Genomic DNA, 18,270 nt, shown 5'->3' on the forward strand with positions numbered 1-18,270 from the left:
CTCCAGCAGGCCTAAATGACTACAGACCGGTGGCACTCACCTCTGTGGTCATGAAATGCTTTGAGAGGCTGGTCAAGGACCACATCTGTGCCTCTCGCCCTACTGCAGTTCGCATATAGGACAAACAGGTCCACTGACGACGCGGTCTCCCAAGTAGGGCTGACCTTCGAAGCTTTTTTTGGCAATCGAAGCTTCGGGGCCGAGCTTCGATTTTAATTCGAAGCTTCGGGGGGAAAAAAATAAAAAATGTATCTTATGTTGTGGGACTTGTACAGCACTTTCGTAAACGTTGTTGTTTTTAAATGTGCTCTATAAATAAAGTGGGTTGGATTAATTAATTAAGTAGCCCCTTTCGTGACTGACGCATCCAACAAGGTTTCACTCGGCTGTGTGATTTAATTCAAGGTGGATCGCTGTTGTCGTTTGAACAACTTCAGATTTCATGGGAACTACCAATCCCCCAAATCAAGAATGTTTAAGATGAATGAAGTAAGATTTTGATTATTTGAAATATGGCCTGTGTAGACTAAACTATGCACAGAATTATGTCAGTCTACAAGGTCCGGATTCTACATGGTCCGGCAATGTAGACCTTGTAGACTCCACTACAGACCAATTATCAGTGAATGTTCATGCATTTTTAAGAAGGGCAACTTCCACAAAAAAACAAAGAACTCACCAAAACATCTCAGTAGCACCTTATCTAAATGTTATATTTCATATATGGAGATTCATATTTATTTATGTATTGCATGCATTTCTACATTTTATTTCCTATTTTGTTTATTCATCCCAGTATCTTTCTTTCTTATGTGTGGAATTCTACAAGGTGCGCGCACACACACACACACACACACACACACACACACACTTACATTTAGTCATTTAGCTGACGCTTTTATCCAAAGCGACTTACAAGTTCTGTATGACAAGACAGCAAGAAGGGTACAACTCTATCAGCTGAGTAACAATGTTCATCAAAGTGTTGCGTGTTACAGTGTAGGTTAGTTTATTAGGACAAGTGCATGACAGTAAGGTTAGTCACGGTTAGATTTTTTTTTTTTTTTTTTTATCATTTCAGATAATGGTTGAAGAAGTGAGTCTTTAGTCGACGGCGAAAGATTGGACGGGATTCGGCTGTCCTAACTGGGATGGGTAGTTCACACACACACACACAAATCGAAGTAAAACAAAAAATATTTGAAAAAAAAAATGTGATTTTTTTTTTTTTTTTTTTTTTTTTTTAAACTTCGATTTTTTTTTAATGTTCGAAGCTTGTGCCATCGAATCGAACGTTCGAAGCTTCGAAGCATTTAAGACAGCCCTACTCCCAAGTACTACACAACACCCTATCTCACCTTGACAGACAGAAGGGGGGCTATGTGAGATTGCTGTTCATCTTCCATAGTTCAGCTTTCAACACCATAGTCCCCACCAGACTGGTTGACAAGCTGATCGATCTGGGTCTGAGCTCCGCCATGAGCGCCTGTATCCTGGACTTTCTAAGTGACAGGCCCCAGGCGGTCAGGGTGGGGGGTCATACCTCCAGCAAAATCACCCTGAGTATCGGGTCCCTCCAGGGCTGTGTTCTGAGCCCCCTGCTGTATTCACTGTAGTGTACACACGACTGTGTGGCCAGGTTCAGCTCCAACTCCATAGTGAAGTTTGCGGACGACACGTGGTGGTTGGGCTGATCTCTAACAATGACGAGAAGGCCTATCGGGAGGAGGTTGATGAACTGGCACGCTGGTGCCGGGATAACAGCCTAACCTGTGAAAATTGGTAAAACCAAAGAGCTGATCATGGATTTTAGGAGAATACAGCAGGGGACACTCCACTCCTTCTATTCCGGGGCTGTAGAGAGCATTCTGACTGGAAACATCACTGCCTGGTTTGGAAACAGCATGGCACAGGACAGGAAGGCCCTCCAGAGAGTGGTGCGCTCAGCAGAGCGTACTACGGGTATTGCACTACAACCCCTGCAGGACTTGTATAACAGGTAGGGATGGGTACCTTTCACATTTGAACCAATACCGGTACCGGTACCTGTGAATCGATACCGGTACCCAACGGTACCTTTTTCGGTACTTTAGTCTCAAGAAATTCAATTTACCTACCTCAGTCATGAAAAAAAATCCAAACTTCAAATAACTACAATTTCGACAGTTTTCAGCTTGCCATTGCTCCGACTGCTTTGTTGTTGAATCAAGTCAAAACCTAGGTAAGCAGATATTGTGCGTGTGAACGTTGACATGAAAAGAAAAAAGTAAAAACAAAAAAAAAAAAGTAATTTTTTTTTTTTTTTGGTATCTCACTTGATTCGATACTCGGTAGTACCGACGTGTTTCGGTTCGGTACCTCAAAAGTACCGAATTCGGTACCCATCCCTAATAACAGGAGGTGCAAATCCAGAGGCTGCAGAATAATGAAAGACCCCCACCACCCCAACAACTGCCTGTTCAAGCTGCTGCGGTCAGGCAAGCGCCTACGTACACACTCTACGAGAACAGAGACTCCAGCTCAGCTTCACAAACGCTAAACATTGCGCATTTCCAAGATAATACAGTATTTTTTCATACGTCATTTTAACTCAAAACTATGATCGCGTTTGCCGAGCATGCTTTTCGTCTGTTGAAACACAGAACTGTGATCGTTAGAAAAACACGTTTCAGATTAGGTCAAATAGACTGAATGTACCTTACCTTAGCCAGAAGGTATTCCAAAGGAATAATTCCAAGTGATCGCATCGCCATCGCGATTACCAGTGTATATGTCTATACACGTTTCGATGGTCAAATACGCTCATGCAACGGAATCCAGAGGAGAGGACTGTGAATTTCTGTCCCGGGAGAAGGAGTGGCCACTCGCGAGGAGAAACTGAAAATGAATCTGGCTATCAGACCAGAGCGCCTGTACGTTAATGCCAAGCAAGCAGTGCAAAAATGCTTCCGCATTCGTCACCGCACGCTAGTGCGGTAAAGCGCCCTTCTTTTCAGACAAATGCTACCGTGCGTGCACCGGCGGCGGCGTGCTCGCTCAGGTGCGTGCGTGCGCCGGCGTGCTCGCGCGAGGTGCCCGCGCATGCGACACGAGCGGAGCTCAATATATAGAAGTCACCGCCCCTTATTCAGTATCTACCACTAGCTCAATCGGCAAGGACACATGGCTGTGGATCCTATGGCTTGTTTGCTGGCGAGTTCGAATCCCATCGAAAATATTTTTTAACGTGATTTTTTTTTAACGTGTATTCTTTCGCCGATTAAGGTTAGGCATTGTTTCGGAGTTGGTTAAGGTTAGAACGGTTAAGTTTAGGCGCTGTTAAGGAGCTGGTTAAGGTTAGAGTTTGTCAAAGAGAATGGCAATATAATTTCTATGGTTAAGGTTAGGCATGGTTATGATTAAGGTTAAGGTTAGGCATTGTTTCGGAGTTGGTTAAGGTTAGAACGGTTAAGTTTAGGCGTTGTTAAGGAGCTGGTTAAGGTTAGAGTTTGTCAAAGAGAATGGCAATAGACAGCCTATTTCCGCGCGACCTGGGCGCTGGGCGGCGGAAAATGAAAGGCGCATTACTGCATGCCACTACGGTAATTTTTTGCACTGCTTGCTTGGCATAAAGCTACACGCGACCAGAGCCCCATGCAGTTCAGACACGGGACGATACTGCCACCTGGTGATGGTCGATCAAAAAGAATGCAGTTCAAAATTGTCGGGACGTGCCTAAATGATGCAGATCGCTCTGGGCAACTGTGTAGAGCGGGGATGAAAGTAAAAAGATCCAAAACCTTATTTATACGTTTTATAAGTTGTTGTATAAGTTGGAAATTACAGAAATAAACTTAACTGTGTGTGTGTTTGCGTGTGGGGGTGGGGCTCATACTGTAAACTTGCACTGAGATTTCATTTCAAAAGGCACCTTCTTTATGCAACCTGGAAGTAGAAGGCAATGGGAACGTGTCAAGAGGAGGCTAAACCAGTAGCTTGATTTGATTTGATGTATTTGTCTCGAACATAGAAACATAAAACAAGTTTAAATCAACAGACTATTTCCATACAATAAGTTCGAGAAGGAACAGGGGGAAGTAAAACAACTTATCAAGCCCTGGTTTATAGCTACCTTTAAATTTATTGATATTTTTGCTTAATTTTATACAGGATATCGGTCCGATACCAGGCCATCAGTATCTGAACGCGTGGTATTAGCCCATACTTAACGTTATGTACTTGGCATCTGCAGTGAGAAGTGGTACTGATGCGTTCTCAGCACGGATCCATAGACTGATGTCAATTAATCTCAAATCACATTCTATTTTGTTCCATCTTCCCATTTTAATGAGAGAAAAATAGTGCTTGAGCTAGGAGTTTATTTTGATTTGCAAGGTGGAAACAGGGTGGAAAGGAATCCCAACCTGAGCATGACATAAGAGCAAAATGGCCACTGTGTGAATAATGGTCGATTGTACACACACAAAACTAAAACATTTCTTTAGAGAGGCTCCTCCAACGAGCTGCGAGTTGATTCAAAATGCATTGTAAAAAATAAAATAAAATAAAAACCTGGGCATGGACAGCATAACAAAAGGCGCCTGAAGGCGAAGCCCAGCGTGTTCAAACATCACATGGACAGACGTCAGACTTTATGGGCAAATAATGAACGAGGGCAAAAGTTCCAGCCTCACCAAGGCCGGCGTGAAGAGACAGGAGGAGCCGTCATCTGCATACAGAGAGCCGCTCCCTTCCTGATGAAAACACCCTCCAAGCCTGGGCCCCTGGGCTCAACAATAGCTTGGCTTTTAATCCAGTTATAGGATCAAAAGGGAGAGCTGGGAGTCTGGGACATATCCATTATCCATCTCACAGAGTTTGTACAAAAACAAGGTCCATGTGAACTTCGTCATGTGTTGTCGGAGAGAAATTATTCTCCTGTTGCTGGGCTCATTTATTATTTTTTAGATGTATGCCTAAAAATAGAATTCACATATTATTTCTATAATATTATATGGCTTTGTTTCAATTTGTAAATAACGAACGAGTCTCTCATTGGGTTGGATGAGTCTTAGTGATGAGGTCATCAAGAGATGAATCCTGGAGCTGCTCCATAGAAGAGTGGAACCAGGACACTGTGACAGTAACCATGGTGATTTTACCGGGATGTGGGTACATTTTATGATCAGAGCTAAAAGCCCTACATTGAAATAAAACTCATTTGGATGTAATAATAGCCCAAAGAGATTATATGAGCCCACAAAGACGGTCACTAGTTCATTGTCAATGGACCAAGTCCAAAAACTCTTGTCACTTGGTGACATAACAAATTGGGGCTGCAGCTATCAATTACTGTAGTAATCATGTATTCCACCAATTATTCCACTGATTAATCGAGTAATTGGATAACAAACACTTTTGCTTTATTAAAAGTACCCACCCCCCCCTCCCCTCTCTCTGTCAGTGTGAGAGAGGTGAAACGGCTGTTTTATAGTCAGAATCCCCGGACCCCCCCCCCTCTGCCCCCAAGTGACTGCACAATGACACTGACTGACTGCACTAGTCTTTACTGGAACTCTGCACTTTACACTTATATATATATATATTTAAATGATTAATCCTCACTGCACTGTTTTTTGTCCTGTGTCTGTGTTGGTGTTGTTGTTACTGTGAAAAAACGAATGAAAAATGCATACACTGTAATGCCGCAACAATTACCAATGTGTTTTTACACAAATGGCTTAATAAAGGAATCTGAAAATCTGAATAACAATAACCTCCTCAACATTACCCAACAAGATGACATGCACTGTATAATTAATAAACGAAGGTGGACCTGGATTGGCCACGTACTCAGAATGGACACCAACGCGATCCCAAGAGTCGCATTACACTGGACCCCAGAAGGCAAAAGAAAGAAAAGGAGGCCTAAAACGACATGGCGTAGGACTATAGAGAAGGAGCTCCAGCAAAACCACCAGAGCTGGGGGACCATAGAGAAGATGGCCAAAGACAGATGCAAGTGGAGAAACTTTGTTGCTGCCCTATGCGCCAGCCGGCGTAATGGGGATAAGTAAGTAAGTAATTAGTAGTAATAACTAAATATACAACATGTCTCAGTTGAATATGGTGCAGCTGATTTACTATTGACCATAGTCAAAATATATTTCTCATCAATTGAAACACAGCTTTCTCAGGCCAGACAGCTCTGAGGGGGTTATCTTAGCACGAGAGGTCTGGCAGCTCTGAGGGGGTTATCTTAGCACGAGGCCTGACAGCTCTGAGGGGGGTTATCTTAGCACGAGAGGTCTGGCAGCTCTGAGGGGGGTTATCTTAGCACGAGAGGTCTGGCAGCTCTGAGGGGGTTATCTTAGCACGAGAGGTCTGGCAGCTCTGAGGGGGGTTATCTTAGCACGAGGCCTGACAGCTCTGAGGGGGTTATCTTAGCACGAGAGGTCTGGCAGCTCTGAGGGGGTTATCTTAGCACGAGAGGTCTGGCAGCTCTGAGGGGGTTATCTTAGCACGAGAGGCCTGGCAGCTCTGAGGGGGGTTATCTTAGCACGAGAGGTCTGGCAGCTCTGAGGGGGGTTATCTTAGCACGAGGCCTGACAGCTCTGAGGGGGTTATCTTAGCACTAGAGGCCTGGCAGCTCTGAGGGGGTTATCTTAGCACGAGAGGCCTGGCAGCTCTGAGGGGGTTATCTTAGCACGAGAGGCCTGGCAGCTCTGAGGGGGTTATCTTAGCACGAGAGGCCTGGCAGCTCTGAGGGGGTTATCTTAGCACGAGAGGCCAGACAGCTCTGAGGGGGTTATCTTAGCACGAGAGGCCTGGCAGCTCTGAGGGGGTTATCTTAGCACGAGAGGCCAGACAGCTCTGAGGGGGTTATCTTAGCACGAGAGGTCTGGCAGCTCTGAGGGGGGTTATCTTAGCACGAGGCCTGGCAGCTCTGAGGGGGTTATCTTAGCACGAGAGGCCAGACAGCTCTGAGGGGGTTATCTTAGCACGAGAGGCCTGGCAGCTCTGAGGGGGTTATCTTAGCACGAGAGGCCAGACAGCTCTGAGGGGGTTATCTTAGCACGAGAGGTCTGGCAGCTCTGAGGGGGGTTATCTTAGCACGAGGCCTGGCAGCTCTGAGGGGGTTATCTTAGCACGAGAGGCCTGGCAGCTCTGAGGGGGTTATCTTAGCACGAGAGCATCACAAATGGCTATTGGGCAAATCACTTATCAACAACAGTTTATTGGACCGTCTTAATGCTTCAGTGATGTTGAAAGCAGAGCCGTCACCAACCTCTCCAGGGGCGTGTCGACCCTTTAATGTGCTAAATGTGCTAAATGTGTTGTGCTAGAACCTGTTGGCTGACACTGTTCTGTAGCATCACATACAGTATGGACTAGAACCTGTTAGCTGACACTGTTCTGTAGAATCACATATAGAGATGGGTACCGAATTCGGTACTTTTGAGGTACCGAACCGAAACACGTCGGTACTACCGGGTATCGAATCAAGTGAGAAACAAAAAAAAAAAAAAAATTTTTTTTTTTTACTTTTTTCTTTTCATGTCAACGTTCACACGCACAATATATGCTTACCTAGGATTTGACTTGATTCAACAACAAAGCAGTCGGAGCAATGACAAGCCGAAAACTGTCGAAATTGTAGTTATTTGAAGTTTGGATTTTTTTTTTACGACTGAGGTAGGTAAATTAAATTTCTTGAGACTAAAGTACCGAAAAAAGGTACCGTTGGGTACCGGTATCGATTCACAGATACCGGTACGGTATCGGTTCAAATGTGAAAGGTACCCATCCCTAATCACATAGAGTATGGACTAGAACCTGTTAGCCGACACTGTTCTGTAGCATCACATACAGTATGGACTAGAACCTGTTAGCCGACACTGTTCTGTAGCATCACATACAGTATGGACTAGAACCTGTTAGCCGACACTGTTCTATAGAATCAGATACAGTATGGGCTGCTGCTTCCTTTCCTTGTTCAGTCTCCTCAAATGTGAAGTATTTCCTGTTGTTGTCGCCGTCAGTTAAAAGCGTCTTTAGTGAACTAACCACTTGACAACAAGACCACAGAGTGATGACTTTAGTGAACAAACCACTTGACAACAAGACCACAGAGTGACGACTTTAGTGAGCAAACCACTTGACAACAAGACCACAGAGTGACGACTTTAGTGAGCAAACCACTTGACAACAAGACCACAGAGTGAGGACTTTAGTGAGAAAACCACATGACAACAAGACCACAGAGTGACGACTTTAGTGAACTAACCACATGACAACAAGACCACAGAGTGACGACTTTAGTGAACTAACCACATGACAAGACCGCACAGAGTGACGACTTTAGTGAGCAAACCACGTGACAACAAGACCACAGAGTGACGACTTTAGTGAACAAACCACATGACAACAAGACCACAGAGTGACGACTTTAGTGAACAAACCACATGACAACAAGACCACAGAGTGACGACTTTAGTGAACTAACCACATGACAAGACCACAGAGTGACGACTTTAGTGAACAAACCACATGACAACAAGACCACAGAGTGACGACTTTAGTGAACTAACCACATGACAACAAGACCACAGAGTGACGACTTTAGTGAGCAAACCACTTGACAAGACGACCACAGAGTGACGACTTTAGTGAGCAAACCACATGACAAGACCACAGAGTGACGACTTTAGTGAACTAACCACATGACAACAAGACCACAGAGTGACGACTTTAGTGAACAAACCACTTGACAACAAGACCACAGAGTGACGACTTTAGTGAGCAAACCACTTGACAACAAGACCACAGAGTGACGACTTTAGTGAGCAAACCACTTGACAACAAGACCACAGAGTGAGGACTTTAGTGAGAAAACCACATGACAACAAGACCACAGAGTGACGACTTTAGTGAACTAACCACATGACAAGACCGCACAGAGTGACGACTTTAGTGAGCAAACCACGTGACAACAAGACCACAGAGTGACGACTTTAGTGAACAAACCACATGACAACAAGACCACAGAGTGACGACTTTAGTGAACAAACCACATGACAACAAGACCGCAGAGTGACGACTTTAGTGAGCAAACCACATGACAAGACCACAGAGTGACGACTTTAGTGAACTAACCACATGACAAGACCACAGAGTGACGACTTTAGTGAACAAACCACATGACAACAAGACCACAGAGTGACGACTTTAGTGAACTAACCACATGACAACAAGACCACAGAGTGACGACTTTAGTGAGCAAACCACTTGACAAGACGACCACAGAGTGACGACTTTAGTGAGCAAACCACATGACAAGACCACAGAGTGACGACTTTAGTGAACAAACCACATGACAACAAGACCACAGAGTGACGACTTTAGTGAACTAACCACATGACAACAAGACCACAGAGTGACGACTTTAGTGAGCAAACCACATGACAAGACCACAGAGTGACGACTTTAGTGAACTAACCACATGACAACAAGACCACAGAGTGACGACTTTAGTGAACAAACCACATGACAAAAATACCACAGAGTGACGACTTTAGTGAACTAACCACATGACAAGACCACAGAGTGACGACTTTAGTGAACAAACCACATGACAACAAGACCACAGAGTGACGACTTTAGTGAGCAAACCACATGACAAGACCACAGAGTGACGACTTTAGTGAACTAACCACATGACAACAAGACCACAGAGTGACGACTTTAGTGAACTAACCACATGACAACAAGACCGCACAGAGTGACGACTTTAGTGAGCAAACCACATGACAACAAGACCACAGAGTGACGACTTTAGTGAACTAACCACATGACAACAAGACCACAGAGTGACGACTTTAGTGAACTAACCACATGACAACAAGACCACAGAGTGACGATTTTTTTTTTTTTTTCCTCTTTTCCCGATTTTTCTCCCATCCCACCCTTCCTGGTTGTTGCGCACTTACATTTACATTTACATTTAGTCATTTAGCTGACTCTTTTATCCAAAGCGACTTACAAGTTCTGTACGACAAGCCATCAGGAAGAGCACAACTCTATCAGCTGAGTAACAATGTTCATCAAAGTGTTGAGTGCTACAGTGTAGGTTAGTTTATTAGGACAAGTGCATGACAGTATGGTTAGTTAGGGTTAGATTTTTTTTTTTTTTTTTTTTTTTTTTTTTTAATTCAGATAATGGTTGAAGAAGTGAGTCTTTAGTCGACGGCGAAAGATTGGACGTGTTTCGGCTGTCCTAACTGGGGTGGGTAGTTCATTCCACCATTGTGGGGCAAGGACTGAGAATAGGCGACTTCTCTTTGATGACCCTCCCGGAGCTTGGATAGGAGTAGGTCTGAGGCGGCCAGAAGATGCAGAGCGTAGGGGTCTTGAGGGTGTGTAGTTAGAGACCATTGACCGGAGGTAGGCGGGAGCAGTTCCCTTTGCCGCACGGTATGCTAGGTCAAGGGCCTTGAAGCGGATTCGTGCAGCAATGGGGAGCCAGTGCAGGTCCCTAAGAAGTGGGGTGACATGGGCCAACTTTCCCCTACTGTTGGTCCGAGAGACCGGAGACTGTCACATGCTTTCCTCCGACGCATGTGCAGCCAGGCGGCAGGCCAGCCTGGCCGCGCAGATTCTCACCGGGGAGAGTGTAGCGTGTGGGAGGCCGCACTATCTCTCCCTAGATCCTACCCTTGCTGAGCAGGCGCCCCGACCGAACTGTAGGGGTCGCTGTCCACAACGCCCAGGACCCACCCTTCAACTTTCCCACCCTCTAATACTGCCAATTGTATTAGTGTGAGCGGCCAGCCAAGCTGATAGCAACGCCGGGAGCTGGATTCGAACAGGCGAATCCAGCATCTCCGGCGTTGGTGACGAACGCAATCTCCGCTACGCCACCTGACCGCCCTAAAGAGTGACGACTTTAGTGAACTAACCACGTGACAACAAGACCACAGAGTGACGACTTTAGTGAACAAACCACATGACAACAAGACCACAGAGTGACGACTTTAGTGAGCAAACCACATGACAAGACCACAGAGTGACGACTTTAGTGAACTAACCACATGACAAGACCACAGAGTGACGACTTTAGTGAACAAACCACATGACAACAAGACCACAGAGTGACGACTTTAGTGAACTAACCACATGACAACAAGACCACAGAGTGACGACTTTAGTGAGCAAACCACTTGACAAGACGACCACAGAGTGACGACTTTAGTGAGCAAACCACATGACAAGACCACAGAGTGACGACTTTAGTGAACAAACCACATGACAACAAGACCACAGAGTGACGACTTTAGTGAACTAACCACATGACAACAAGACCACAGAGTGACGACTTTAGTGAGCAAACCACATGACAAGACCACAGAGTGACGACTTTAGTGAACTAACCACATGACAACAAGACCACAGAGTGACGACTTTAGTGAACAAACCACATGACAAAAATACCACAGAGTGACGACTTTAGTGAACTAACCACATGACAAGACCACAGAGTGACGACTTTAGTGAACAAACCACATGACAACAAGACCACAGAGTGACGACTTTAGTGAGCAAACCACATGACAAGACCACAGAGTGACGACTTTAGTGAACTAACCACATGACAACAAGACCACAGAGTGACGACTTTAGTGAACTAACCACATGACAAGACCGCACAGAGTGACGACTTTAGTGAGCAAACCACATGACAACAAGACCACAGAGTGACGACTTTAGTGAACTAACCACATGACAACAAGACCACAGAGTGACGACTTTAGTGAACTAACCACATGACAACAAGACCACAGAGTGACGATTTTTTTTTTTTTTTTTTTTTTTTTCCTCTTTTCCCGATTTTTCTCCCATCCCACCCTTCCTGGTTGTTGCGCACTTACATTTACATTTACATTTAGTCATTTAGCTGACGCTTTTATCCAAAGCGACTTACAAGTTCTGTACGACAAGCCATCAGGAAGAGCACAACTCTATCAGCTGAGTAACAATGTTCATCAAAGTGTTGAGTGCTACAGTGTAGGTTAGTTTATTAGGACAAGTGCATGACAGTATGGTTAGTTAGGGTTAGATTTTTTTTTTTTTTTTTTTTTTTAATTCAGATAATGGTTGAAGAAGTGAGTCTTTAGTCGACGGCGAAAGATTGGACGTGTTTCGGCTGTCCTAACTGGGGTGGGTAGTTCATTCCACCATTGTGGGGCAAGGACTGAGAATAGGCGACTTCTCTTTGATGACCCTCCCGGAGCTTGGATAGGAGTAGGTCTGAGGCGGCCAGAAGATGCAGAGCGTAGGGGTCTTGAGGGTGTGTAGTTAGAGACCATTGACCGGAGGTAGGCGGGAGCAGTTCCCTTTGCCGCACGGTATGCTAGGTCAAGGGCCTTGAAGCGGATTCGTGCAGCAATGGGGAGCCAGTGCAGGTCCCTAAGAAGTGGGGTGACATGGGCCGACTTTCCCCTACTGTTGGTCCGAGAGACCGGAGACTGTCACATGCTTTCCTCCGACGCATGTGCAGCCAGGCGGCAGGCCAGCCTGGCCGCGCAGATTCTCACCGGGGAGAGTGTAGCGTGTGGGAGGCCGCACTATCTCTCCCTAGATCCTACCCTTGCTGAGCAGGCGCCCCGACCGAACTGTAGGGGTCGCTGTCCACAACGCCCAGGACCCACCCTTCAACTTTCCCACCCTCTAATACTGCCAATTGTATTAGTGTGAGCGGCCAGCCAAGCTGATAGCAACGCCGGGAGCTGGATTCGAACAGGCGAATCCAGCATCTCCGGCGTTGGTGACGAACGCAATCTCCGCTACGCCACCTGACCGCCCTAAAGAGTGACGACTTTAGTGAACTAACCACGTGACAACAAGACCACAGAGTGACGACTTTAGTGAGCAAACCACGTGACAACAAGACCACAGAGTGACGACTTTAGTGAACTAACCACATGACAACAAGACCACAGAGTGACGACTTTAGTGAACAAACCACGTGACATGAAGACCACAGAGTGACGACTTTAGTGAACAAACCACATGACAAGAAGACCACAGAGTGACGACTTTAGTGAACAAACCACATGACAACAAGACCGCACAGAGTGACGACTTTAGTGAGCAAACCACGTGACAAGAAGACCACAGAGTGACGACTTTAGTGAACAAACCACATGACAAGAAGACCAGAGTGACGACTTTAGTGAACTAACCACATGACAACAAGACCGCACAGAGTGACGACTTTAGTGAACTAACCACTTGACAAGACCACAGAGTGACGACTTTAGTGAACTAACCACATGACAAGACCGCACAGTGACGACTTTAGTGAACAAACCACATGACAAGACCACAGAGTGACGACTTTAGTGAACAAACCACATGACAAGAAGACCACAGAGTGACGACTTTAGTGAACTAACCACATGACAACAAGACCACAGAGTGACGACTTTAGTGAACTAACCACATGACAACAAGACCACAGAGTGACGACTTTAGTGAACTAACCACATGACAACAAGACCACAGAGTGACGACTTTAGTGAACAAACCACATGACAACAAGACCGCACAGAGTGACGACTTTAGTGAACTAACCACATGACAACAAGACCACAGAGTGACGATTTTAGTGAACTAACCACATGACAACAAGACCGCACAGAGTGAGGACTTTAGTGAACTAACCACGTGACAAGAAGACCACAGAGTGACGACTTTAGTGAACAAACCACATGACAAGAAGACCAGAGTGACGACTTTAGTGAACTAACCACATGACAACAAGACCACAGAGTGACGACTTTAGTGAACTAACCACGTGACAACAAGACCACAGAGTGATGACTTTAGTGAACTAACCACATGACAACAAGACCACAGAGTGACGACTTTAGTGAACTAACCACATGACAACAAGACCACAGAGTGACGACTTTAGTGAACAAACGACATGACAACAAGACCACAGAGTGATACAGTTCTGTGGACAAAACACGCTCATATATTAGCTTCAGTGGAGCGGATGGGACAGAAGAGCAAAGTAGGTGTGTGTGTGTGTGTGTGTGTGTGTGTGTGTGTGTGTTTGCATCGATGCATTTTAGTAATCGAGTTAGGTGGAATTGTATCAACCACGATCACAAAGTCTTGATCACAAAGTCTTGATGCTCTGGGCTCCACGTTTATAGATACTGACTGAAGGGTCCGGGGTCCAGCTGCGCTGTTCACACAATACAACTCTCCGTCTTGTAGTCATGGATCTTCGTTGTCGTCGTGGTTTCACGCTACATGACTGATGATCAGCGACAAAGAGTTACACACTACAAGATCTCTCACCAGGGGGAATCCCAGACGAGTCTGTGAACAGCCTGGAGAAAAGCACAAGGCCAGGTTTTAGCCGTTTCTCTTTTGCTCTGAGAGAATGAGCTGAGGTTCTTTCCATATTAGGGTCTAATTTTTCCCATGGGCTGTATCGTAGGATCTCCAGATCTCCGCCCCTTCCCCTTTTAAAATGCCCCTAAAATCATGAATGCCTACTAATAGAGATACTCTAATAACATGACAGGGTCATTGAACATTGCAATAGGCTGAACAGTTTAATCATGTTCTCGTTCTGATTCAAACAAGAGAGCTTTTAAATTGCCAGCTCTCTGTCTCTCTCTCTCTCTCTCTGCTGAGCATGGCTAATGTTTGGCTAGCTAGCTGCCAGCTTTGTTATGGTAACGATCAAATCAAATCCTTCCTGCTCTCAGGTCCTGCCTGTCTATCCTGTCTATCCATAACTTCGCAATTATGCCACATCAATGTGGAACGCCCTACCCAAAGCTGTAAAGGAATGTGAATCACTACCCACTTTCAAAAACAATCTCAAAGAACACCTACGGGAGACTGCAATTCGAAACTGGCCCCTGCAAATGTCCTAACCCAACCCCCTCCAATGTACAGTAAATTACCAAGTATGGCTTTGTCAATATTACAATGTACAGTGTCCCCCACCCACCCCCTACCCCCACCCAACCACCTCCAATGTACAGTTCACCCCCCCCCCCCACCCAACCCCACCTACCAAACCCCACCTACCCAACCTCCTCCAATGTACAGTTTCTACGTCAAAATGTATATACTCTTTTCTGGACTCTTGTTGTATCACAAACAGTACTGTATTTGCAAATCTGGTATGTCATAAATGTATAGATGTAGCAGTACTGTCTATCTGTATGTCATATATGTTATGATTAATTGAAAAGGGGGGACCCTGATGTAAACAAGACGAAAGTCTTTCTCTGGTCTCTGCATCCCCTTAACAATTGTATGTATTGAGCTGTACTGTACCCATTCTGCAATCTGTTAATAAAGTTTTCAATCAATCAATCAATCCTATCTCGCTCAGGAATACGTCACGTTCGAGGAAGCTTGATGGTAATTGGCTACCTATGTCAAACCCGCCCTCTTTTCTTGATCCTCCAATCACAACTGTTGCAGGAAAGGGAGAGGGTGGTGTTTTGAGATAGGTCAACTGATCCCAAGTCTGTTGAACAGCAGGGGAAACACTGAGACATGTTATGTTGATGCTGTATAGAACCTCGAACAACAAACTTACCTCATCTGTATTTTCAGTTGAGGCATCTTTCCCACTGCCTGCATTGCTGTTTTTGGTGCTGCTTTTCGCAGATTTGGTTGGTTCCTGTAAACAGAACGACATGCTTTACTTTGTATAGAGACCCCAAACGCAAAGTAATTATCAGAGGAATATCATTCAATTTGATCATTCATACTGGTATTCCTATGGTGTAACCAACACTGATGGTGGCATATCTCTGGCTTCGGCTGGTAAGTTAGTCTACTCTACACTTGTGGCAGGTAACCGACTATCATTTGTAAGCTATTTTATGGCTGGTAGAACAGCAAGAGTGGATGGTTACTTTTGAGATCCTCTTGCCCATCGGGCAGGTCAAAGAAAAAACACTTAGTTTCATGCCCTGTGCAAGGTTGATATATCAGAGGCTATGTCACCCAATGTGAGATGGGGGTATGAGACGCATGCTCAAATTGCACTGGTGGGAGTGTTTGGGTAACATATCAAATGGAAATGCGGACACATTTCATCTGTGAATGTGTTATATAACCCAATTTCTCACAGGGTACGACGACTGTGTCCTCACTTCCGCTTAGCCTCCTTGCCCTGCATAGTCAGTATTTGCAAAGGTGAACATGATAAACTAACAAAAGCCAGAACTAAAACCTACCATGTCATCTTTTTAGTTTTAGCTGCTTTATTGTTATTCAAACACTTGTGGGGAAACATTTCTACTATTCCTGGTTGAAACCAGGGGAGAGACACAACTAGCTCTGTTTTTTTCTGAAGTCAGTGTTTGTGCACACACACACACACACCTCTCTTGGTGAAATGACACCCCTACTCTGTACATGAGAAAGTCTCGCGGTCACTTTTTACCATATTGCCAATTGAACACATTTCACATCCTAACATTGCAGATGTGACTCTGGTTTCTGGATGTGGATGACTCATTCATGTTGATGATGACTGTGCTTCCTTACTGTGTGTGGGCATGCAACAACAAATAGTGACATACTGACTGTAAAGCATGATTGATTATACATAATACCTTCTTCAAATTAATAAAGCTATAGCGTTGTCTGGTGGAAAGAGCCATAGCAAATCAATGTTGCCTTTATAAGTACAAAATATTAATAAATAGTTAGTACTGAGCCCGTGTGAATAATGACTATTGGTGTGAATTGCATGAAAGGGGCACGCAAAACATATTTAACGCTCGGTTAAAAATCACCTTTCTCAGGAAAAAAACGTGATTATAGAATATTAATTATTAAAAAAAAAAGCAAATAGTTGTTTCTTCTTCACACATCAGGACATGGCAACTTGGCAAGCTTAGGTTACTCTGTCCAGCAGCTATAACGTTTTAGCCGACAACAATAATTCACCACGACTGATTTTTAAATAGTTAGCATTGACTTTTTTTTTTTAGTATTTTTTTGTTTTTATTTTACTAACGTTAAATCGCCTTAAAAAAAACAATCAATGACCCAAGGAACGGACTACGGTTGCTGCTCTACAGCCAAGCGGTTGTTATTATTAAAACAATGTTGTCGCTAACTAGATAATGTCTTTTGCTACTGTAGGAAAACGTTAGCTTCCTATTAGCTTTAGCCCCTTTCGTGACTGTGATGCACCGAGTGAATCCACAGTCACTTGCTCCTCAATAGGAAACCAACGTGTGTTGACCATGAAGGACTGGTTCTGACCTGAACCGCTCGTTATACAAGAATCACAGAGACGTTTCAAATGTGCTCACAGTTGCACGAGGGTTTCGGACAGAGATACGGGATGGTCTGAAAGCTATGCGTTGCTAATAAACATTTTAAATGTTTTTATAAACTAGTCAAATGCATTATTTCGGGCGTTGGGTGCATGATGCGCATGCGCTGTGATCACAGCGCAGGCGCACCAGGCAGCCAACGCCGGAAATAATGTCATTTTGAGCAGTTTATAAAAAACATTTAAAATGTGTATTAGCAACACCGAGCTTTCAAACCATCCCGTATCTCTGTCCGAAACCCTCGCGCAACTGTGACTACCGTTGAAACGTCTCTGTGATTCTTGTATAACGAACGGTTCAGGTCAGAACCAGTGCTTCATGGTCAACACACGTTGGTTTCCTATTGAGGAGCAAGTGACTGTGGATTCACTCGGTGCATCACAGTCACGAAAGGGGCTATATTACTAGCTTATGCCTCTGCTACCACACTGTCCACAGCAGGAAAGGCCCAGCGCTGTCGTTAGCCAGTCCGCTAGCAAGCAGGCTAACAGCCCTTAATAACGTTAGCTTGGTTGCCATGTCCTGTTTAAAAAATAAATACCTCATCTTTGACACCCAAAACCAAATGGATGCGCCGTGCTCAACTTTGAGTACTGCCCCGCTATTGTACACGTCACGTTACCTTTTCCTTTTTAGTTTTGTTCGGCATCTTGAGGCTTTTGTGGTTGTTGTTGCTGAGTCTTCTTCACGGTGGATCCGTGATAATAAAGTCTTCCCCGGGACTCGAGCCACACTGCCACTCGGTTATCCCTCAGCTCCCTGCGTCCTCCCAGGCCCGTTCGGCGAACAACGCTATTGGTTACAGGTGGGGAACCCTGCCTAGTGACGAGGACACTGTATTTTTCCATTGGCCGAGTGTGTGTGTGACGGAGGCCCAGTCATATCTGGAGTTTGGTGG

The 18,270-nt window shown here is 44.9% G+C and overlaps 1 protein-coding gene across 2 annotated transcripts in view; it reads right to left on the bottom strand.

Moving 5' to 3' along the window:
- The window catches only part of ppp2r5d (protein phosphatase 2, regulatory subunit B', delta), a 92,615-nt gene extending 74,484 nt beyond the window's left edge, over window positions 1–18,131 (bottom strand). For both annotated transcript variants that reach the window (XM_084321782.1, XM_084321781.1), the window contains exons 1-2: window positions 17,995–18,131; window positions 15,614–15,697 (exon numbers count right to left, since the gene is read on the bottom strand). In XM_084321782.1, coding sequence (XP_084177908.1) covers window positions 15,614–15,697; window positions 17,995–18,021 — 111 coding nt within the window. In that variant the 5' untranslated portion in view covers window positions 18,022–18,131. The remainder of the gene's footprint in view (window positions 1–15,613; window positions 15,698–17,994) is intronic.
- Between the last annotated feature and the right edge of the window lie 139 nt (window positions 18,132–18,270).

The sequence above is a fragment of the Notolepis coatsorum genome, assembly GCF_963971535.1.
Source record: "Notolepis coatsorum genome assembly, chromosome: 9".
Lineage (NCBI taxonomy): Eukaryota > Metazoa > Chordata > Actinopteri > Aulopiformes > Paralepididae > Notolepis > Notolepis coatsorum.